The following is a 25,629-nucleotide window of genomic DNA, read 5'->3' as shown; positions in this document are numbered from 1 at the left end:
CTGTAGTCCACAATCATCTCCTTTGTCTTGATCATGTTGAGGGAGAGGTTGTTGTCCTGGCACCACACGGCCAGGTCTCTGACCACCTCCCTATAGGCTGTCTCGTCGTTGAACTTAATAATGTTGTTGGAGCTGTGCCTGGCCATGCAGTCGTGGGTGAACAGGGAGTACAGGAGGGGACTGAGCATGCACGCCTGAGGGGCCCCTGTGTTGAGGATCAGCGTGGCGGATGTGATGTTACCTACCCTTACCACCTGTGAGGCGGCCCTTCAGGAAGCCCAGGATCCAGTTGCAGAGGGAGGTGTTTAGTCCCAGGGTCCTTAGCTTAGTGATGAACTTTGAGGGCACCATGGTGTTGAATGCTGAGCTGTAGTCAATGAACAGCATTCTCACATAGGGTTTCCTTTTGTCTAGGTGAGAAAGGTCCATGTGGAATGCAATCGAGATTGCATGATCTGTTAGAGCGGTATGCAAATTGGAGTGGGTCTAGGGTTTTTGGGATAATGGTGTTGACGTGAGCCATGACCAGCCTTTCAAAGCACTTCTTGGCTACAGATTTGAGTGCTACGGGTCGGTGGTCATTTAGGCAGGTTACTTTAGTGTTCTTGGACACAGGCACTATGGTGGTCTCCTTAAAACATGTTGGTATTACAGACTTGGACAGGGAGAGGTTGAAAATGTCAGTGAAGACACTTGCCAGTTGGTCAACGCATGCTCGCAGTACACATCCTGGTAATCCGTCTGGCCCTGCGGCCCTGTAAATGTTGACCTGTTTAAATGTCTTACTCACATTGGCTGCGGAGAGCGTGATCACACAGTCTTCCGGAACAGCTGGTGCTCTCATGCATGGTTCAGTGTTATTTGCCTCGAAGATAGCATAGAAGTAGTTTAGCTCGTCTGGTAGGCTCGTGTCACTAGGCAGCTCTCGGCAGTGCTTCCCTTTGTAGTCTGTAATGGTTTACAAGTCCTACTGGATTTAAGTTTCCCTGCATTAAAGTCCCCGGCTACTAGGAACGCCACATCTGGGTGAGCGTTTTCTTGTTTGCTTATGGCAGAATAAAACTCATTCAATGCTATCTTAGTCCCAGGCTCCTTCTGTGGTGGTATGTAAACAGCTACAAAAAAATACAGATGAAAACTCTCTAGGTAGATAGTGTTGTCTACAGCTTATCGTGAGATACTCTACCTCACGCGAGCAATAGCTTGAGACTTCCTAAGATATCGTGCACCAGCTGTTATTTACAAAAATACATACTCTGCCGCCCCTTGTCTTACCAGACGCCGCTGTTTTATCCTGCCGGGACAGCGTATAACCAGCCTGCTGTATTTTAATAGTGTCATCGTTTAGCCACAACTCCGTGAACCATGAGATATACAGTTTTGAATGTCCTGTTGGTAGTTTAATCTTCCGCGTAGGTCATCGATTTTATTCTCCAAAGATTGCACGTTTGCTAGCAGAATAGAAGGAAGTGGGGGTTTATTCAATCGCCTACGAATTCTACAATTATGTGTGTTAACCTTTCTGAACCACCCATACCGGATCCGGGATAATTGTCATCAGCAACGCTGAATAGCATAGCGCCACAGTCAAATAATATTACTAGAAAATATTCATATTCATGAAATCACAAGTGCAATATTGCAAAACACAGCTTAGCCTTTTTTTAATCCACCTGTCATCTCAGATTTTGAAATGATGCTTTACAGTGAAAGCAATACAAGCGTTTGTGTTAGTTTATCGATCGCTCGACAAAACATTAAGTACACTTAGCATCAGGTAACTTGGTCACGAAAATCAGAAAAGCAATCAAATTAATCGTTTACCTTTGACGATCTTCGGATGTTTTCACTCACAAGACTCCCAGTTAGACAACTTTCTATTTGCGCTATTTTTATACTTCCAGTTCTTACATTTCGTTTTTGCGTCTTTTATTTTCAGTTTTTTTTTTTACACGAGCTTCAAAAAGATGAAAATACAATATGTTAGGTTATGGAAAAGATATTTCACAGCGGTTCAGATGGTAAAATGATTCTCTACACAATGACGGCTTGTTTTGTCACAAACTGAAATTAGGCAAACTATTAGAATTTTAGCAACCAGGAAATGGCTTAGCGATTTGACATTCTCATTGACCTCCATACAAAAACTGCTGGAAAGACAGAAAGACAGACAGCCCAAGTTATCCCTGACTTCACCTCTTCACTGGTGAGATTCAGTAAATTATTTCAGGAAATTACGGACCCAGACCATTCCACAATCCCCTACCCGATTTCATCGTGGGGGACAATAATGAGAAGAATAAAGTAAAGTTTCATCGTGGGGGACAATAATGAGAGGAATAAAGTAAAGTGAATACAATTTATTTGAATTATTATGAACTTACCTTTTCGGAAAAACACATTGCCATGTTTTCCATGGGTGTTCTTGGAACTTTCCTTCATAGCATTGAAGGTGCTCTGCCTTGCAATTGTCTGGACTTGCTCTTCAGTCAATGGGAAATCAAAGAACTTGGATATCTGCTGCACCCCCTGACCTAGATTCTGAAGAATAAACAGAGTGGAGTTTAAACTTGTACATCCAACTTTGTGCATTCCACAACTCTCAAAAAAGCCAGGGGGACATCAATATGATATATCATTGACAATAAGACAATGGTAAAAGTGAATATTAACGACATATAAATGTACATTACTCAGACATAATTAGGATTTTTTTTTTAAACTCCCAGTAATTTACCACATCGGAAATGTTGGTAATTAAAATCCTTAGTGTCGATTGATGCACCCGTGAGTCAATTTAATTAACATAATACAAAAATCTGTCTATACTTCAATATTTTTATTAACGTCTTAATATATATATGTATATATATATATATATTTTTTTATCTGTGTCTAGTAGTTAGACCATGTGGTTCAAGAGAGCCTAATTAATGAAAAAATGTGATTTCCAATTATTTCTGGAACTCTTCCAACTATTGACTTCTCAGAACTGCCGACCGGTTCGGCCCAAAAACATTTACAGCAAAGATATATTGGCATAGTAAAATAAAATAGAAAGGATATTCCATGCTGAAACCCTCATGGTAAACAACGGTATTCAGTAAATTGATTGGTTAAATTTAGGATTATGTTATACAGCTTTGTGAATCAATTATTTTATATTAAAAACATTTCATTGTATTATTTATATCTTTAACATGTTATGAAAACTCAAAAAAATCTGTTAGTTTACTGGTACATTTCAAAAGTTAGGCCTAATATTTTCACATCTACATCCGCTCCCCCTCTCCGGCGCTCGACATTGCCGGTTTACTCATCACTGGTTCTGATTACCATCATTATGCACACCTGGCACCATCGTTACGCGCACCTGCGCCTCATCATGAGACACACCTGGACTCCATCACTTCACTTATTACCTTCCCTATATCTGTCACTCCCTTAGTTCCATTTCCCAGGCAGTATTAGTTATGTGTTTCATGTCCTGATGCCACTCTTGTTTTGTATTGAGCCAGCACACCAGTCCATTCAGCAGTCTGCCCAGGTCAGCGATGCCAGTTTGTTTCTCCCGGACAAATATGACAGAACCCCATCTAAATGCAGTGGCTACCTACTCCAGTGCTCCCTCTATTTTGCACACCAGATGGGAATTCCCACCACTGAGAGGTCCAAGGTTGCTACGGTTATTTCTCTGCTGACTGGGCGGGTGTGGGCTACGGCAGTCTGGGAGAGAGGAGTGGAGTCGCTGGCTTCGTATGAGGGGTTCATGGCTCTGTTCAGAGGTATATTTGACCATCCACTGGAGGACAGAGAGGGGAGTGAGCGCCTATTTCAACTACGGAAGGATGATCAGACTGCCGAGTAAGCGCTCACCTTCCGGACAGTAGCAGCATTCAGCAGATGGAATGAGCCTGCACTCCATACGCTATTCAGAAGAGGACTGCGTGAGGAGGTCCAGAAGAACTGGCATGTAGAGATGACAGCCTCTCCTTGGACGCACTCATCATGATGGCCATCCATCTGGCTAACCTACTTCGGGAGCGTTGGTACCCTCATCGCTTCTCTCCCTCCATCAGTGACGACTCTGTAGCAGAGCCTGAACCAATGGAGGTGAAGTTCACATGCCTCCCCGCGGCTGAGCGACGCAGACAGAAACTGCTGGGGCTCTGTCCTTATTGTGGTCAAGGAGGCCCCCAATTTCAGCAGTGTCCGTTATGTTCCAACTCGGGATCCACAAGAGCAGAGGGACAGTCACATGATTTTCCACCTCCTGGGGAAGGTGTGAGTATCCAATCTTCATAATTTTCTGCCAAACCCTTTTCAGTGTTGATCACACTAGCTGGCTGTCCCTCATGTACTGTTTCTACAGTGCTAGTGGATTCCGGTGCCGTGGGGAACTTTATTGACTAGACCGTTGCCTCCTCTCTGAACATCACCTCATACCCGCTCTCCTCTCCGTTTCCTGTCCAAACACTTAATACATTGGCCACTAGGATCCAGAACCATCACACACAACTCACTGTAGAGTCCATTAATCTGAAAAACATTCCCTTCATTGGTGCATCAATATTCACTATTTTTGCAACACTATACATAATATGGGTTTTACCTCCTTCATTTGCTCATAAGTGACCATCAATATGTTAGGATTGTCCATTAGTTTCTCCCAGGCGAGGGCATGGTTGAAGTAAGAGCCCCAAGCCACTGTAAAACATAAATAAATATAGCATAAGGTGAATCCATTCAGCAGTCATGTGACTGTACATAATGTTTTTGTAGTGCGCTGTATTGTACCATAACTATAGTGCGATTATCCATTTGTTAGTGCGATACTGTGGAAAGAATTTCATTTTCATTAATTGCATTTATCTGACATCAGTGAAGACTTCTGTAAATGTGCCAGATGTAGCCAGCTAAAAAGACATTTACACAGAGCAGCTCAAAGGTTTAAAAACTGAAATGTCTGTAAACATTGTGCTGATTGTCCTTCAGCCACACTCTGGGTTCAAATACATGTGTATTTAGATATTAGTATTTTTGTGGTAAAGCTAATTACTTCTATTTCAAAGTATTTCAAAAATCATTTCCTATAACTACCTTTTGAAACCTGTCTGCCAACAGCTAGTTTTCAGTTTTCTCCTAGCCACTCAGACCCAGTCCTAGCTAAATTCGTGAGAATTATTTTCCAAACATTCTATGGATGTATGAAAATGTGAAAATGCTCACTTGTCAGAAAACGTAAAAACAAAAATGCATCACTCTTCCTGGGGGTGAATATGAACAAGATTTAATTTTGCTGAAACGCTGTCAGTTCCACTTTAATTGTTACACAAGTGATTTGATATTCTTATAAATACAGCTTCATTGAGCTTAAGCCGGAGTTGGAATGTGAAGCTAACTGAAGCTAGCTAGCTTTAGAAAATCCCAAATAGATATAGCTAGTTTTGTAGTATACGTCTCAGCACTCAATGTTATTAATGTGCTTGTTGAAAGCAAGACCACTTTAGAACTCTTACATACTCTTATTAGGTGTGCTTGCAAAGCAAAGCACAATTCTAGATTTTTTACATGCTCATACTGTTATTTGATATTAGTCAACTTTAGAGCTAAACAATTTGCGCAATTAACAAAAAACTAACCATGTGTCTAGACTGCCCCAACTCGGATTGCTTGAGAAAGGCTTTTTATAGCAGTCATACTTTAACTACACTGAACAAAAATGTAAAGTGGTGGTCCTATGTTTCATGTGTTAACATCCCGGCTTGTGAGCATTTCTCCTTTACCAAAAGAATCCATCCACCTGACAGATGTGGCATATCAAGAAGCTGATTAAACAGCATGATCATTACACAGGTGCATCTTGTGCTGGGGACAACAAAAGGCCACACTAAAATGTGAAGTTTTGTCAAACACAATACAATACCACAGATGTCTCAAGTTGAGGCCGTGTGCAATTGGCGTGCTGCCTGCAGGAATGTCTACCAGAGCTGTTGCTAGAGAATGTAATATTCATTTGAGGCGGCTTATTAAAAGCTGTTATTTTAAAGAATTTTGCAGTACGTCCAACACGTCACAACCACAGACCAAATGTATGGCGTCGTGTGGATGAACAGTTTGCTGATGTCAACGTTGTGAACAGCGTGCCCCATGGTGGCGGTGGGGTTATGGTATGAGCAGGCATAAGCTATGGACAACGAATTGCATTTTATCGATGGCAATTTGAATGCACAGAGATACTGTGAGATCTTGAGAACCATTGTTGTGCCATTCATCCGCCACCATCACCTTATGTTTCAGCATGCTAATGCACAGCCCCATGTCCCAAGCATCTATACACAATTCCTGGCAGCTGAAAATGTCCCATTTTTTCCATGGCCTTCATACTCACCAAACATGTCACCCATGGAGCAAAGTTCTCATGTTCAGGCTATCTTATCTTCACATTCTTAATAAAGTTTATAAACAGTGGTAATTACCATAAATTAGCACAACACTTAATTAATGGATTCAATGCCAAAAATAAGACCACAGTAGTAGACATTTTAAAAGCTACCACTCTAACCATTTCAGCTACAAACATTAAAACATTATTACAATTTTCTAAACTTTTTCATAAATACTTTATAACAATCTGTCACGTTCGTCATATGAAGGAGACCAAAGTGAAGGGTGGTATGCGTACATTCTTCTTTTATTATTCAAACTAACAAAACAACAAATCGAACGAAACGTGAAGCTAATACGAATAGTGCAGACATGCAACTAAACATAATAAGAAAAAGAACCCACAATCACAAAAGGGAAAATGGCCACCTAAACATAATCCCCAATCAGAGGCAACGATAAACAGCTGCCTCTGATTGGGAACCATATCAGGCCACCATAGACATATAAATACCTAGACCTACAAAACCCCTAGACAATACAAAAACTAGCATACCCACCCTCGTCACACCCTGATCTAACCAAAATATAAAGAAAACAGAGATATTAAAGTTCAGAGCGTGACACAATCTAGCACCACACCATATTTTCTTCAGGAAATGTACTTTTCTAGTTATTATTATTTGATTTATTTGGCTGGCAATCTTTCCCTCTACCAATTTATTAAACCATAACCAGTCACTGCCATTACTACAGCGGTCACTACCACTATTAAAACTTATTTTACAACCATAAATAATTTAAGACCAGCTAGAAAGCACAGACATTTTATTTAAGAAATGTAATTTTCTAGTTGTGCTATTCATTACATCCAGCCTATCCAACATGACACTGCATTTCTTTCAAACAATACGAATGTGTTGAGTTGTTCTTTAAAACGGCAGGTAATCTAGTGGTATGATCATTGGACCTTGTCAGCTCGAATCCCCGAGCTGACAAGGTAAAAATCTGTCGTTCTGCCCCTGAACAAGAATGTTAACCCTCTGTTCCTAGGCCGTCATTGAAAATAAGAATTTGTTCTTATCTGACTTGCCTAGTTAAATAAAGGTCAAATAAAATAAATAAAACATCTCACCTTCACCCTCCATGAAGTCTGTGAAAAATGAATCCCAGGATTTGGCATTAGGCAAAACAGGGTTTGTGTTCATGAAGTGGTAGTATGATACGACTGTATCTTTTGGGTTTCGGAACACAACCAGCATCTGAAAGTCAAAGTTACCACAGATAATTGTTATACTATTGGTGCAATTGAGTTGTAAAGTTTGATATAAAACCACAACATATTTCAGATGAACATGGACAGAATATTTTCAGGCATTTCACAGGAAAAATATTTTGCAGTGAACATGTTAGTTTAGTTAGTTGCCTACAATAGCAGATGACTAACAGTATTAGCTTACATATCTACCGTAAGTGCAGTCACTTGGAATCTGCATCCTAAGATGGAATCCGCAGTAGGGGAAAACAGCCACTGTCCGCCCCACCGAGGTGAGGAGCTGTCACGCCTTGGTCATAGTATTTTGTGTTTTCGTTATATATTTGGTCAGGCCAGGGTGTGACATGGGTTTATTTTGTTGTGTTTCGTATTGGGGTTTTATAGACATTGGGATTGCGGCTGAGTAGGGGTGTAGCATAGGTTTGGCTGCCTGAGGCGGTTCTCAATCAGAGTCAGGTGATTCTCGTTGTCTCTGATTGGGAACCATATTTAGGTAGCCGGGGTTTCACTGTGTATTTTGTGGGTGATTGTTCCTGTCTTTGTGTTAGTTAGCACCAGACAGGCTGTATAGGTTTTTACGTTTCGTTTGTTGTTTTGTATTTAAGTTATTTCATGTATCGTACTTATTTTTATTAAAGAACATGAGTAACCACCACGCCGCATGTTGGTCCGACTCTCTTTCAACAGACGAACGCCGTTACAGGAGCTTTGTGTAACATGCAGTACATATTTTCTGTTCTATCACGTGTGCAATGATGTTCGGAAAAAAATATACACTGCTCAAAAAAATAAAGGGAACACTAAAATAACACATCCTAGATCTGAATGAATGAAATATTCTTATTAAGTACTTTTGTCTTTACATAGTTGAATGTGCTGACAACAAAATCACACAAATATTATCAATGGAAATCAAATTTATCAACCCATGGAGTTCTGGATTTGGAGTCACACTCAAAATTAAAGTGGAAAACCACAGTACAGGCTGATCCAACTTTGATGTAATGTCCTTAAAACAAGTCAAAATGAGGCTCAGTAGTGTGTGTGGCCTCCACGTGCCTGTATGACCTCCTTACAACACCTGGGCATGCTCCTGATGAGGTCGCGGATGGTCTCCTGAGGGATCTCCTCCCAGATCTAGACTAAAGCATCCGCCAACTCCTGGACAGTCTGTGGTGCAACGTGGCGTTGGTGGATGGAGCGAGACATGATGTCCCAGATGTGCTCAATTGGATTCAGGTCTGGGGAACGGGCGGGCCAGCCCATAGCATCAATGCCTTCCTCTTGCAAGAACTGCTGACACACTCCAGCCACATGAGGTCTAGCATTGTCTTGCATTAGGAGGAACCCAGGGCCAACCGCACCAGCATATGGTCTCACAAGGGGTCTGAGTATCTCATCTCGGTACCTAATGGCAGTCAGACTACCTCTGGCGAGCACATGGAGGGCTGTGCGGCCCCCCCAAAGAAATGCCACCCCACACCTTGACTGACCCACCTCCAAAACGGTCATGCTGGAGGATGTTGCAGGCAGCAGAACGTTCTCCACGGCGTCTCCAGACTCTGTCACGTCTGTCACGTGTTCAGTGTGAACCTGCTTTCATCTGTGAAGAGCACAGGGCGCCAGTGGCGAATTTGTCAATCTTGGTGTTCTCTGGCAAATGCCAATCGTCCTGCACGGTGTTGGGTTGTAAGCACAACCCCCACCTGTGGACGTCGGGCCCTCATACCACCCTCATGGAGTCTGTTTCTGACCGTTTGAGCAGACATATGCACATTTGTGGCCTGCTGGAGGTCATTTTGCAGGGCTCTGGCAGTGCTCCTCCTGCTCCTCTTTGCACAAAGGCGGAGGTAGCGGTCCTGCTGCTGGGTTGTTGCCCTTCTACGGCCTCCTCCACATCTCCTGATGTACTGGCCTGTCTCCTGGTAGCGCCTCCATGCTCTGGACACTACGCTGACAGACACAGCAAACCTTCTTGCCACAGCTCGCATTGATGTGCCATCCTGGATGAGCTGCACTACCTGAGCCACTTGTGTGGGTTGTAGACTCCGTCTCATGCTACCACTAGAGTGAAAGCACCGCCAGCATTCAAAAGTGACCAAAACATCAGCCAGGAAGCATAGGAACTGAGAAGTGGTCTGTGGTCCCCACCTGCAGAACCACTCCTTTATTGGGGGTGTCTTGCTAATTGCCTATAATTTCCACCTGTTGTCTATTCCATTTGCACAACAGCATGTGAAATGTATTGTCAATCAGTGTTGCTTCCTATGTGGACAGTTTGATTTCACAGAAGTATGATTGACTTGGAGTTACATTGTGTTGTTTAAGTGTTCCCTTTTTTTGAGCAGTGTATATATATTTTTTTGCAGGAACTTCTTTGTTGTTGTAATATCGCAAATGGAAATGGCAGTTTCACCATTAAGGATTTCAGCTTTAACCTACAAATATGTGTTTAATTTTGAAGTCCAACACTCATAATACAAAAGTCAATTCAGATTCAGACACAAAAGACGCCACCCTTGTCAACTCCAGGGAATATGTAATACCCCTGCCTGATTGGCTGGATTTATTCCACATTACTTTGAAGTATTTATTTTACACATCTCAGGATCATTTTGCCTATTTTTAGGAAAGCTCACTCTACCTTCCAAACTTTTATTTATTCTAGAATTGAGATAAATTGCTCTATAATTCCAACGCAAGACTTCAATTTCAATTGAAAGTGTCAACAGGATGTATAATTGACATCTGTATTGGAATAAGAGGAATACAATAGTTAAAATGAAAATGTGTCATTCATTCTACGCAGGGGCGCAACTTTGGTTTTAGAAGTAGGGGGAAAATATATTTTTTAATCCAGACGCATAAACACTCAACAGCATACCCAACTGCTCGTAGGTGTCCGCATCGGCCTAAAGCACACCATTGCCTCATTTTGTATCACATGCCAATGATAAAACTGGGGGGTTGGGCAAAAATGCATTTTCAGAATGTGGGGGGACATATCCCCCCCTCTCCAGTGGAAGTTGCACCCCTGATTCTACACATCACAATACATTAATTAAACAAATTTGACATATTTCATAATTCCAAATACTATGTATCATGTGGTTCAAACATTTCATTTTAAAACTCATTATCCTATTAAAGGCCCAGTGCAGCCATTTTTATCTCAATTTCAAATCATTTCTGGGTAACAATGCATGTATTTACTGTAACAGTTTTCCATAAAAAAATACAAATAAAAAATATATATTTCTCAAGCAAGATTTTTGCCCAAAACTTTCTGGGTAGGGTCTGAGTAATGTGGGGGAGGGCACCTAAGCAGTCCATTACCATAGGTTGTGTTCAGCTGTTCAGATGTTGCATGCATCAACCAATGGTTGCATGCCACATCATCATCTGTGCCATCGGGTACCAGATTGCTATAACATACGATGTGGTAAAATACCTATCCAGGCATTTGTAATATATGGCATGCTTCCGCAACGTCTGAGCAGAGGAACACGACTGTTGTGTGGATCAATCCACTAGACAGTAGGGGCCTAATGAGAGGGATATGTAACCTGAAAACTAGCTGTTATTGGTAGAGGGGTTTAGAACTCTTTGTAATTGGTCTATAAAAAGGTCCAAAACAGATGTTTCTTTCAAATCACAATATAAAATAATTTCTGCTTAACATTGACCTTTTACTGCAGTGGGCTAAATCAGGGTCACAGAGTGTTTCTTGGTAAACACATCTACTTTGAAACAAAAGTATACACCTCACACACATGGTTATGGCCTTATAAAAACACCTGTACCGAGTTGAAATATAATCCATTTTGAGTTTGCATCCCAATATTACACTTTATATACAGTATCAGTCAAAAGTTTGGACACCTACTCATTCAAGGGATTTTCTTTATTTTTACTATTTTCTACATTGTAGAATAATTAGTGAAGACAAACTGTGAAACAGCACATGTAGTAACTACAAAGGTGTTAAACAAATCAAACTATATTTTATATTTGAGATTCTTCAAAGTAGCCATCCTTTGCCCTGATGACAGCTTTACACACTCGGCATTCTCTCAACCAGTTTCATAAGCTAGTCACCTTGAATCTATTTCAATTAACAAGTGTGCTTTGTTAAGTTCATTTGTGGAATTTCTTGCCTTCTTAATGTGTTTGAGCCAATCAATTGTTGTGACAAGGAAGGGGTGGTAGCCCTATTTTGTAAAATACCAATTCCTTATTATGGCAAGAACAGCTCAAACAAGCAAAGAGAAACAACAGTCCATTATTACTTCAAGACATGAAGGTCAGTCAATCTGGGAAATTTCAGGAATTTTTCAAGTTTCTTCAAGTGCAGTCGCAAAAACCATATAAGCGCTGATGAAACTGGCTCTCATAAGGACCGCCACAGGAATGGAGACCCAGAATAACCTCTGCTGTAGAGGATGAGTTCCTTCGAGTTACCAGCCTCAGAAATTAAAGCCCAAATAAATGCTTCAGAGTTCAAATAACAGACACATCAACATCAACTGTTCAGAGGAGACTGAGTGAATCAGGCCTTCATGGTCAAATTGCTGAAAAGAAACCACTGCTAAAAGGACACCAATAAGAAGATACTTGAAACACGAGCAATGGACATTAGACCAGTGGAAATCTGTCCTTTGGTCTGATGAGTCCAAATTTGAGATGAATGGTTCCAACGGCCATGTCTTTGTGAGATGCAGAGTAGGTGAACGGATTATCTCTGCATGTGTAGTTCCCACCGTGAAGTATGGAGGAGGAGGTGTGATGGTGTAGGGGTGCTTTGCTGGTGACATTGTCAATGAATTATTTCGAATTCAAGGCGCACTTAACCAGCATGGCTACCACATCATTCTGCAGCAATATGTCATCACATCTGGTTTGTGCTTAGTGGGACTATCATTTGTTTTTCATCAGGATAATGACCCAACTGGGCTATTTTACCAAGAATGAGAGCGATGGAGTGCTGCGTCAGATGACCTGGCCTCCACAATCACAAACCCAATTGAGATGGTTTGGGATGAGTTGGACTGTTGGAAAAGCATTCCAGGTGAAGCTTCTACCCCCAAGCTATAAGACTGATGAGCAATTAATCAAATGGCTACCCGGACTATTAACATTGACCTCCCCTTTGATTTTACACTTCTGCTACTCACTGTTTATTATCTATGCATAATCACCTTACCCCAACCTACATGTACATACTACCTTGACAAACCTGTACCCCCGCACACTGACTCAGTACCGGTAAACCCTGTATACCGGTACCACCTGTACTCGGTACCGGTACACCCTGTGAGCCTACCAGACGAGGTAAATGCCTTTTATACTTGCGTCGAGGCAAGCATCACCAAAGCATGCACGAGAGCACCAGCTGTTCTGATTGACTGTGTGATAATGCTCTCGGTAGCCGAACAAAACCTTTAAACAGGTCAACATTCACAAAGCCGCTGGGCCAGACGGATTACCGGGGCGTATACTCAAAGCATGCGTGGACCGACTGTCAAGGGTCTTCACTGACATTTTCAACCTCTCTCTGACCAAGTCTGTAATACCTACATGTTTCAAGCAGACCACCATAGTCCCTGTGCCCAAGGAAGTGAAGGTAACCTGCCTAAATGATTACTGCCCCGTGGCACTCAAGTTGGTAGACATAAAGTGCTTTGAAAGGCTGGTCATGGCTCACATCAACAGCATCCTCTCGGACACTCTAGACCAGGGCTGCCCAACACTCTTCCAGGAGATCTACCATCCTGTGGGTTCAGTCCTACCCTAATTTAAATTAACATCTGATTATACTAATTAGCTGCTCAACAAGACCTTAACTAGCTTAATCAGATATGCTAAACTAGGGTTGGACTGAAAACCTAGTAGATCTCCAGGAAGAGGGTTGGGCAGCCCTGCCCTAGACCCACTCCAATTCGCATACCACCCCAACAGATCCACAGATGACGCAATATCAATCGCACTCCACACTGCCCTTTCTCACCTGGACAAATGGAACATTATGTGAGAATTCTGTTCATTGACTAGCTCAGCTTTCAACACCATAGTGCCCACGAAGCTCATCACTAAGCTAAGGACTCTGGGACTAAACACTTCCCTCTGCAACTGGATCCTGGACTTCCTTACGGGCCGCCCCCAGTTGGTAAGAGTAGGCAACACCATCAAGTTTGCTGACGACACAACGGTGGTCACCGACAGCGATGAGACGCCTATAGGGAGGGGGTCCGATAACTGGCAATGTGGTGCCAGGACAACAACCTCTCCCTCAATGTGAGCATGACAAAGGAGCTGTTCGTGGACTACAGGAAAAGGCGGGCCGAACAGGCCCCCATTAACATTGATGGGGCTGTAGTGGAGCAGCTCGAGAGTTTCATGTTCCTTGTTGTCTACATTACCAACAAACTATCATGGTCCAAACATACCAAGACAGTCGTGAAGAGGGCACGACAAAACCTTTTCCCCCTCAGGAGACTGAAAAGATTTGGCATGGGTCCCCAGATCCTCAAAAAGTTCTACAGTTGCATCATCGAGAGCATCCTGACCGGTTGTATCACTGCCTGGTATGGCAACTGCTCGTCATCTGACCGTAATGCGCTACAGAGGGTAGTGCGAACGGCCCAGTAAATCACTGGGGCCAAGCTTCCTGCCATCCAGGACCTATCTAATAGGCGGTGCCAGATGAAAGCCCACCCCCCCCCTCCCCCACACTCAACTAACCTGTACCTCCACACACTGACTCGGTACCAGTGCCCCCTTGTATATAGCCTCGTTATTGTTATTCTTATTGTGTTACTTTTAATTATTACTTTTTATTTTAGTCTACTTGGTAAATATTTTCTTAACTCTTCTTGAACTGCATTGTTAGGGCTTGTAAGTAGGCATTCCACAGTTAAGTCTACACTTGTTGTATAATCGGTGCACGTTACAAATAAAGTTTGATTTGATATAGCCTCATTATTGTGATGTAATTTCATTGTGTTACTTTAAATTTTTTACTTTAGTTTATTTAGTAAATATTTTCTTAGCACCATTTCTTGAACTATATTGTTCTTGACGCTATCCATCCCTTTAGCGGGATAATTGTCATCAACAACCGCTAAATTGCATAGCGCCACATTCAAATAATATTACTAAAAATATTTATATTCATGAAATCACAAGTGCAATATAGCAAAACACAGCTTAGCCTTTTGTTAATCCACCTGTCGTGTCAGATTTTGAAAATATGCTTTACAGCGAAAGCAATCCAAGCGTTTGTGTAAGTTTATTGATCGCTCGACAAAACATTATGTACACCTAGCATCAAGTAGCTTGGTCACGAAAATCAAAAAGCAATCAAATGAATCGTTTACCTTTGATGATCTTCGGATGTTTTCACTCACGAGACTCCCAGTTACTCAATAAATGTTCCTTTTGTCCCATAAATATAATTTTTATATCCAAAATACCTCCGTTTGTTTGGCGCGTTATGTTCAGAAATCCACAGGAATGAGCGGTCACGACAATCCAGACAAATTCCAAATAGTATCCGTAATGTCCACAAACTTGTCAAATGTTTTTATAATCAACCCCCATGTTGTTTTTAAAATATATAATCAATAATATATAATCCGCAACTGTCTTTCTCAGTAGGAGAGGGAAAGGTAATGGCTGCCCAAACTCTGTTGCGCCAAGCAAAATGCTGCTGGCACCCGGCCATACAATGAGGTGATGTTGTCTTTTTCGCTTATTTTTCAAAATAAAAGCCTGAAACTATATCTAAAGACTGTTGACATCTTGAGGAAGCGATAGGAAAAGGAATCTGGTTGATATCCCTTTAAATGGAGCAATGGCAGGCTATGGAACATGGAGTTTTCAAAATAGATGCCACTTCCTGGTTTGATTTTCCTCAGGGTTTCACCTGCAATATCAGTTATGTTATACTCACAGACAATATTTTGACAGTTTTGGAAACTTTAGAGTGTTTTCTATCCTAATCTGTCAATTATATGCATATTCTAACATCTGGTCCTGAGAAATAGGCTGTTTACTTTGGGAACATTATTTTTCCAAACCTAAAAATAGTGCCCCCTAGCTTCAAGAGGTTATTAAGGGCTTGTAAGTAAGTGGTTCACAGTAAGGGCTACACCTGTTGAATTCAGCGCATGTGACAAAAAAACATTTGATTGAGAAAATGACAAGAGTGTGCAAAGCTGTCATCATTCAAAGGGTGATTACTTTGAAGATTCTAAAATATAAAGTATATTTTGATTTGTTTAACACTTCTTTGGTTACTACATGATTCCATATGTGTTATTTCATAGTTTTGATGTCTTCACTATTATTCTACAATGTAGAAAATAGTAAAAATAAAGAAAAACCCTTGAATGAATTTGGCAATACATCCATCCTGCTTTACAAACACAGACCACACCACGTGTAACCACCCCAGGCCAGGACCTCCACATGTGGCATCTTCACCTGCGGGATCATCTGAGACCAGCCAACCGGACAGCTGATAAAACTGAGGAGCATTTCTGTCTGTACTAAAGCCCTTTGGTGGGGAAAAACTCATTCTAATTGGCTTGGCCTGGCTCTCAAGTGGGTGGGCATATGCCATCCCAGGCCCACCCATGGCTGCTCCCCTGCAGTGAAATACGTGAAATCCATAGATTAGGGCCTAATGAATTTATTTCAATTGACTGTTTTCAGTTGACTGATTTCCTTATATGAACTGTAGCTCGGTAAAATCATTGAAATTGTTGCATGTTGCATTTTTGTTCAGTATAATTACAAAATGATAAAAAATATGAATAATATTCCATTAGGCCACTATGTCATTGTCTGCAGGAAAAGGCTACGTACCTTACTGTGATTGTTTTCAATTAAAATGGTCAAAAAGTGACAAAATAGCTTCTTAGTAAAGAACAATCTGGGAGTGTTCTGAGCGAGAGGCGTTATTGGACAAGTCTAATGGGAGGAATATGTAGTGGAAGAAAGAGAGAAGGTGATACTCGCAACTGGCGACTTGCTGGCGTGGGAGCACAACGTGATGACTCAATCACAGTTTATGACATTGTTTGGATGGCAGACCATTTGTAGGCTATCACAGTGATCAAACACATCTTATATGTGGCTTTCTCCGGGAAGGGACGTTCCCCCAGAACCCTGAGAGCATGGACACCGTTGGAGATGTGAAGACAGATGAAAATGTAATGAATGTTTCTGCGTGAATTACATTTATGTTTGGATTGTTTCAAGAGTTTATAAAGAGCTATACATTTTGACATGTTGTACTGTATGTTTATTGTACTGTAAGTTCTATGCATTTATTGTTACAGGGAAACAGTGTTATTTTGTTTGTCGGACGGTGGATAGTTCAAAGAGCAGCGACACAGGGGTCCGTTCCTGTCATTTGAATTGGAATGATTAGATTAGAATCTGGTTGTGTTTTCCTGTCTTTTGTTTTTACTAGCAAAGTGCAAATAAACTCAGCCAAAAAATAAATGTCCTCTCACTTTCAACTGCATTCATGTTCAGCAAACTTTCCATGTGTGAACATTTGTATGAACATAACAAGATTCATCAACTGAGACAAAAACTGAACAAGTTCCACAGACACGTGACTAACAGAAATGGAATAATGTGTCCTTGAACAAAGGGGGGTCAAAATCAAAAGTGACAGAGAGTATCTGTTGTAGCCACCAGCTGCATTAAGTACTTTCTATCTTTTGGTGTTTTTCAGAGTCAGTAGAAAGGCCTCTTTAGTGTCAAAAGTTTTCATAACTATGACCTTAATTGCCTACCGTCTGTAAGCTGTTTGTGTCTTAACGACCGTTCCACAGGTGCATGTTCATTAATTGTTTATGGTCAATTGAAAAATCATGGGAAACAGTGTTTCAACCCTTTACAATGAAGATCTGTGAAGTTATTTGGATTTTTACGAATTCTCTTTGGAAGACAGGGTCCTGAAAAAGGGTTTAAATGCTAATTCAGGTTGGGGACGAGTTTCTGCTTGAATTTGGTTAAAAGGGAAGCAGTGCATTGTTTTATACTTTTAGAACTTGCTACCAAGCTCCTGTGTGTACCACACACAACGTTTATCCTCTTAGAGATTATTCTGAACTGAAGACACATTACATGATACTGTGACAAGAGCCAAAAATAATCTGCCCACTCCATCAAGAAATGGGGACAACAACACAGGGCATCCATGGGACCTCCTGGAACCATGGACCACACCTGCAGAAACTGGACAACAGGGGGAAGCAGAGGAGATACCTATCATAGACTTCTCCCAGCTGACGCTTGACACGCCACATACCCCACCTCCAGTGGTAGAAACAACCAGCTGGTATCATCAAGTAGAATCGGCCAACAGTAACACGGAAGCAGCAATGTGGGAGTTAGTATTGCATGACCTAGATTTGGAATAGGAAGCTTCTGTTTAGACACAGGTCTAAGAGTACGTAATAGTGGTCTACCGTTTACACATAGCTCCAGAAACCTGCGAACTTCCCCTGTAAAAAGGTATATAAAGAGAGCAGAGATCATGAGAGAGCCATGATCCTCACTGACATATGAGACAGACTTCATATGGAGAATCATCATAGGTAAATTTACTATTGCACTGTACGCTTTTTGTTAGACTAGAACAATGTTTGAGAACTGGATAATTTTGCCTACTTATTGGATCACTATCTGAAGCTACCTGGTTGTACTTTGTGAACCCGAAACTGAGTCTCCGAAACACAGGGGTCTAGACACCTCTTGATCACAGACAAAGCGGCAATCACACAGTGAGACATCAGGACCAGAAGTGATTAGCAATACAAGGAAACAGCCAAATACCAGTTACAATATATTGAGTCTATACATAGAGTTGGAAGTGTATTAAGATATTGGAATTTGGAATCTAGCGTTATTGCTGGGAGAATACCAATTACAGGAAAGTGACCAAGAGGCTAAGCATTTAAGGTAATTGAACTCTTTTTGCTATTTTAGTCAATATTGTTAGAAGTGTTAACGCATTTAAAGTTTTGCAATATTATCTGGCATAGCTTAAAGCATTAAGGATTGATTGAGCATTATTGTTATATTAAGAAACTGTATAACCATTGAATTGTAATAATGTGTATAAGACAAAAACAGAGTGACTTAATAAAAGCTTGAAACTTTGACAACTAGGCCAGATTAACGATCTGGAGAGCAAACGCCTTTGACACTCTCACTGAACAGAAAGTGACCCTGGTTATAGATTAAAGTGATTGCACTAAAGAATATTTCATTGTGTGGACAGTCATATATTTTTAGAAGAGTCAAAACATATACAAATACTAGTTTCCAAGTGACTACTAGCTGACGAGCATAATAACTGATAGAAGAAGGTATTAGGTATTGATATATACATAGGTAAATAAACTTGAAAGTAAGGAAATATAGGAGGAATCCATAACACTTAGAATATTTAAATAGGAGTATATCTATCCAAGACCTCATACTAGACCGGAAAATAAGGGAGTGACAACGTGAACGAAGGAACAAACTAAACTCACGCGATGGGCCATTACGAATAAATAGAAGGGTTGGTAGGGCCGCACGGCTAGGCCCTTGTTATACCGAAGTAACTAAAATCCTAAAGTACTCTGCCCAGCCAGAGAACGGGGTAGAGGCTTTTGCTGCAGGTATTGGGCAAAAGTCAGCACCGTGACAATACATTACAGAATAACACAGACATGCAAAGATGCATCATGTATTTCATGTGCAATGTAATTGTTTGAGTGTCAATTATTTTGTGACTAATAAATTATATTAGTGCAATTGAGTAAATGCATTCCTCGTTTTACAGAGTCATTATTCAATTGACTATACGTTTATAATTTAGTAGGTCTATTGGTAGTTGTCTATATGCTTGCCTCAATAAAATAATGCTAGGACATTGGTCGGCAGAATTAGCTATTTGTATCTAGTCTCTTAATAATTGCATTAAGGTGCAAGTTAGACACATTCATGTTCACAATCATACTGAGTGGTGATACAAAGTTCGCTACCTTGACTAGATTCCTCCAGAGACAGACAAGGCCTGTTGCATTTATTCACACAATATTAGAGTCAGATTGATGAATGCAGTTTATTGTTACAATGCCTTCCGAAAGTAGTCAAGTATTCCACATTTTGTTACGTTACAGCCTTATTCTAAAATGTATGAAATAAAACATTTTTCTCAGCAATCTACACACAATACCCCATAATGACAAAGTGATTACAGTTTTTTTGAATTTGAGCAAATTTACATATGTTCAGACACTGCTATGAGACTCGAAATTGAGCTCAGGTGCATCCTGTTTCCATTGCTCATCCTTGAGATGTTTCTACAACTTGATTGGAGTCCACTTGTGGTAAATTCAATTGATTCGACATGATTTGTTAAGGCACACAGCTATCTTTAAAAGGTCCCACAGTTGACAGTGCATGTCAGAGCAAAAACCAAGCCATGAGGTCGAAAGAATTGTCCGTATAGCTCCGAAGACAGTATTGTGTCGAGGCACAGATATGGGGAAGGGTACCAAAACATTTCTGCAGCATTAAAGGTCCCCAAGAACACAGTTGCCTCCATCATTCTTAAATGGAAGACGTTTGGAATCAGCAAGACTCTTCCTAGAGCTGGCCGACTGGCCAAACTGAGCAATCGGGGGAGAAGGAACTTGGTCAGGGAGGTGACCAAGAACCCGATGGTCACTCTGACAGAGCTCTAGAGTTCCTCTGTGGAGATGGGAGAACTTACCAGAAGGACAACCATCTCTGCAGCACTCCACCAATCAGGCCTTTATGTTAGAGTGGCCAGACAGTAGCCTTTATGGTAGAGTGACCAGACGGAAGCCACTCCTCAGTAAAAGGCACATGATAGCCCACTTGGAGTTTGCCAAAAGGCAACTAAAGGCTCTCAGACCATGAGAAACAAGATTCTCTGGTGTGATGAAACCAAGATTGAACTCTTTAGCCTGAGTGCCAAGCATCACATCTGGAGGAAACCAGGCACCATCCATACGGTGAAGCATAGTGGTGGCAGCATCATGCTGTGGGGATATTTTTCAGTGGCAGGGACTTGGAGACTAGCCAGGATTGAGGGAAAGATGAACAGAGCAAAGTACAGAGAGATCCTTGATGAAAACCTGCTCCAGAACAAACAGGACCTCAGACTGTGGCGAAGGTTCACCTTCCAACAGGATAAAGACCATAAGCACACAGCCAAGACACCGCAGGAGTTGCTTCGAAGACAAGTCTCTGAATGGCCTTGAGTGGCCCAGCCAGACCCCCTACTTGAACCTGATCGAACATCTCTGGAGAGACCTGAAAATAGCTGTGCAGCGACGCTCCCCATCCAACCTGACAGAACTTGAGAGGATCTGCAGAGAAGAATGCGAGAAACTCCCCAAATACAGGTGTGCCAAGCTTGTAGCGTCATACCCAAGAAGGCCCGATTCTGTAATCGCTGCCAAAGGTGCTTCAACAAAGTACTGAGTAAATTAACAAAAATGTCTAAAAAACAGTTTTTCTTTAGCATTATGGGGTGTTGTGTGTAGAGTGATGAGGTGAAAAAAAAACAATACAATACATTTTAGAATAAGGTTGTAACGTAAACAAAATGTGGAAAAACTTAAGGGGTCTGAATACTTTCCGAATGCACTGTATATACATATATATTGATAGCTGTGGATTAATTTACTTATACTGATGCCTTTTATAAAAATAATTGCCGCTCAAGAAGTAAGACATGTCGCCAAAAGTTAAAAAATTCTTATTTGAACTAGCATGCTGGAGCGTGCCTACTTGAGCCGAGGACCCACAGGACTAAGAACCCACTTGATACAGGCCGACTTATGCGTTTTATATTAGATTTCGTAGTTTATCTGAACGTCGCCAGCCAGTACTTTCTGAAAACGTAAATAAAAATACAAATGGCATGCTGTCGAAAGAGAGGCATTGCACAGCTGCTGGGAGTTGTAGTTCATGTGTGTAGTTGAAATTAAACAGTTGAAACTTTTCGGCTCTGTGCTTCTTCTTGGCCATCAAACACATTGAAAATGTAAATTCACCCATAAATATAAGTATACATTTTATATCTTAAATTACTGCGTTTTCATTGACATTTCAAATTTGAGGCTCATTCATAGTCTACAAAAAGATACTGAGGTGAAAATGATGTCACTTTCATATCGTATTAATTTCCTGTTATTCTAAAAAGAAAAAGAATATTCCCAGACTGCATTAGATTGAGCACTCCACAATGGAAGGGAGGCTAGATTCAAGTTATTGTGACATGTTCTTTAGTAAAGTTATTAACACCGACCTTTGTTTTCTTCGCAATAAAAGTGCCAGGGATGTTATCAGGGTGCAAATGTGTGCCCAGTAACCGCGGAGAGGGCATTTCTCCCACCACCTTGAAAATAAACAGAGGGAAAGGACAATGGTTTTAGTAGCTTATCATATGGCACACCAAAATGCAGCAGAAAACCACAAGGTACATCATTTGTAAAAAATTACATGAAAATGAATGGTCATTTAGCAGCCGATCTTATCCAGAGCGACTTACAGGAGCAATTAGGGTTAAGTGCCTTGCTCAGGGGCACATTGATAGATTCTTCACCTTGTAGGTTTGGTGATTCGACCAGCGATCCTTTGGTTTACTTAACCAGTGGCAGAATGATAACAATCAAAGGCAGGAGCATGAGAAATACAAAAATAAAATGCTTGATTTGACTTGCCTAGTTAAATAAAAATTCCTTTGAACAGGTCAATTACAAATAATTTGAAATGCACTAAAGGCACTAGCGCATCCTATTGTAGGTTATTCTGAAAATGTTCAGTGTGCGTGGCAGGTAAAAAGTAAAGGCTGATTTACCTCAATCGGTAGCGACAAAAGTAAATTCAAGAATTAACAATTCCAGTGAGCGAGTAATAAAACATTTAAAAATACCTTTTGGGTATGTCTATTAGGCAGAGTTTTTACATCACATTTAATTTAAAGATCTGTCAGTGTCATTGAAAGCAAGTCTGATAAAGAGAGCGATTTTGATTGACTAGGTATGGACTTAGTTCTGTTATTGGAAACTGTTACAGTATACATACCTTCTGCATGTCCGGAGAGAGAAACTCCATCAGTGGAGGTATTTGAGACAGTTCTTGTTGCCCAGAGGCTGCAGCCATGATTTTGCGTAGCACAGCAACCATCCAGTTGAACCCTGGAAAAGCACACTCAATTAGAGCTTTGCTGGCAAAAGCAGTATAGGACAGACTATACAATTTACGCAAAAGTGTGTGTACAATGTGAGCCTGTGTCCAATGTAGTCTATGTTTTTAAGGCTAACTAAATCATTTGAGTATCTTCATGGGTGGCAGTTGGGACACATTGATTCTGCAAAGAATGCTCATGATGTGGTTTCAGGAGACATATTCCAATTCAGATGCTCCTGTGGGCTCTTGATCCATTTGTTAATGTCCAACAACCAACTGCTGGCTTCTTAGATCTAGAAGGATTTTGTATTAAGTCCTACAGTGCCTTGCGAAAGTATTCGGCCCCCTTGAACTTTGTGACCTTTTGCCACATTTCAGGCTTCAAACATAAAGATATAAAACTGTATTTTTTTGTGAAGAATCAACAACAAGTGGACACAATCATGAAGTGGAACGACATTTATTGGATATTTCAAACTTTTTTAACAAATCAAAAACTGAAAAATTGGGCGTGCAAAATTATTCAGCCCCTTTACTTTCAGTGCAGCAAACTCTCTCCAGAAGTTCAGTGAGGATCTCTGAATGATCCAATGTTGACCTAAATGACTAATGATGATAAATACAATCCACCTGTGTGTAATCAAGTCTCCGTATAAATGCACCTGCACTGTGATAGTCTCAGAGGTCCGTTAAAAGCGCAGAGAGCATCATGAAGAACAAGGAACACACCAGGCAGGTCCGAGATACTGTTGTGAAGAAGTTTAAAGCCGGATTTGGATACAAAAATATTTCCCAAGCTTTAAACATCCCAAGGAGCACTGTGCAAGCGATAATATTGAAATGGAAGGAGTATCAGACCACTGCAAATCTACCAAGACCTGGCCGTCCCTCTAAACATTCAGCTCATACAAGGAGAAGACTGATCAGAGATGCAGCCAAGAGGCCCATGATCACTCTGGATGAACTGCAGAGATCTACAGCTGAGGTGGGAGACTCTGTCCATAGGACAACAATCAGTCGTATATTGCACAAATCTGGCCTTTATGGAAGAGTGGCAAGAAGAAAGCCATTTCTTAAAGATATCCATAAAAAGTGTTGTTTAAAGTTTGCCACAAGCCACCTGGGAGACACACCAAACATGTGGAAGAAGGTGCTCTGGTCAGATGAAACCAAAATTGAACTTTTTGGCAACAATGCAAAACGTTATGTTTGGCGTAAAAGCAACACAGCTCATCACCCTGACCACACCATCCCCACTGTCAAACATGGTGGAGGCAGCATCATGGTTTGGGCCTGCTTTTCTTCAGCAGGGACAGGGAAGATGGTTAAAATTGATGGGAAGATGGATGGAGCCAAATACAGGATCATTCTAGAAGAAAACCTGATGGAGTCTGCAAAAGACCTGAGACTGGGACAGAGATTTGTCTTCCAACAAGACAATGATCCAAAACATAAAGCAAAATCTACAATGGAATGGTTCAAAAATAAACATATCCAGGTGTTAGAATGGCCAAGTCAAAGTCCAGACCTGAATCCAATCGAGAATCTGTGGAAAGAACTGAAAACTGCTGTTCACAAATGCTCTCCATCCAACCTCACTGAGCTCGAGCTGTTTTGCAAGGAGGAATGGGAAAAAATTTCAGTCTCTCGATGTGCAAAACTGATAGAGACATACCCCAAGCGACTTACAGCTGTAATCGCAGCAAAAGGTGGCGCTACAAAGTATTAACTTAAGGGGGCTGAATAATTTTGCACGCCCAATTTTTCAGTTTTTGATTTGATTAAAAAAGTTTGAAATATCCAATAAATGTCATTCCACTTCATGATTGTGCCCCACTTGTTGTTGATTCTTCACAAAAAAATACAGTTTTATATCTTTATGTTTGAAGCCTGAAATGTGGCAAAAGGTCGCAAAGTTCAAGGGGGCCGAATACTTTCGCAAGGCACTGTATACACATGTTGTCATGCCCAGTACTATATAACAGCAGTACTGTTCCGGCATTTTATTTGACGGCAAAAGATATTTCCACTATCTAATCCAGTTCACACTAACTACCACAACAGCAGGGATGGTTTCACTTACCACATTTTGGGTAGGCCACCAGTAAAATGTCATTGGGTCTGCCCTCCAGCTCCTTCAGGCCTTTAAGATTTTCTGAGGGACTCATGATTGTAGAGTAGAGGATCCCCTCGTGCAAGTACAGCTTATTCTCATCCTTCACATTCTTTGCCTCGTCCATTTTGGATATGCGTTGCGCAGACATTGGTTTGCTCATTTTGTATCCTGGTGACTTAATGAAAGCCTGTTTATGTATTCAGTCCACAATGGAGCTGCAAAAAAAAGGTGTTAGTATTTGTTTTCCCAGCCCATACAGTAAAACAGGACTTTCCAGTTCACTGGTGTGATATTGTTGAAGGGAGGGACTACGCACAGTGACCTATGCACAGTGACTGATTTGGAGAGAGTCACTTGCTCATAAAATGGGTGAGAGTTCAACTCCAGTCTAGGTTAGATTTGTCTCAGTAAATTGGAACAATCTTGAAAGAAAAAGTAACACAGGACAACACACGTGGAATGTTAATGACGTACACACTAACACTGACTTACACTCATACTTGCTCTTACTCAAACAATGCATCAATGCTCAGCCAACTCACACATGCAAATAGCGTTGTCACTGTGACTACACTCTCTTTTGTTGAGGGTTATCTAAGTTTAAGCATATGGA

General features: G+C 41.1%; 1 protein-coding gene across 2 annotated transcripts in view; it reads right to left on the bottom strand.

The window, feature by feature from the left end:
- The window catches only part of LOC112266517 (sulfotransferase 6B1-like), a 36,872-nt gene extending 11,589 nt beyond the window's left edge, over positions 1 to 25,283 (bottom strand). The window contains exons 1-6 of one of the 2 annotated variants that reach the window (XM_042301381.1): positions 24,984 to 25,283; positions 22,796 to 22,908; positions 22,017 to 22,106; positions 7,523 to 7,649; positions 4,613 to 4,707; positions 2,385 to 2,541 (exon numbers count right to left, since the gene is read on the bottom strand). In XM_042301381.1, the coding sequence (XP_042157315.1) occupies positions 2,385 to 2,541; positions 4,613 to 4,707; positions 7,523 to 7,649; positions 22,017 to 22,106; positions 22,796 to 22,908; positions 24,984 to 25,176 (775 nt within the window). In that variant the 5' untranslated portion in view covers positions 25,177 to 25,283. The remainder of the gene's footprint in view (positions 1 to 2,384; positions 2,542 to 4,612; positions 4,708 to 7,522; positions 7,650 to 22,016; positions 22,107 to 22,795; positions 22,909 to 24,983) is intronic. The other variant, XM_042301390.1, reaches the window with a different exon arrangement.
- Positions 25,284 to 25,629: the final 346 nt, after the last annotated feature.

The sequence above is a fragment of the Oncorhynchus tshawytscha genome, linkage group LG02, assembly GCF_018296145.1.
Source record: "Oncorhynchus tshawytscha isolate Ot180627B linkage group LG02, Otsh_v2.0, whole genome shotgun sequence".
NCBI classification, from domain to species: domain Eukaryota; kingdom Metazoa; phylum Chordata; class Actinopteri; order Salmoniformes; family Salmonidae; genus Oncorhynchus; species Oncorhynchus tshawytscha.
The sequence above is the reverse complement of the archived record's forward strand: the minus strand, read 5'-3'. Positions and strand labels throughout refer to the sequence as shown.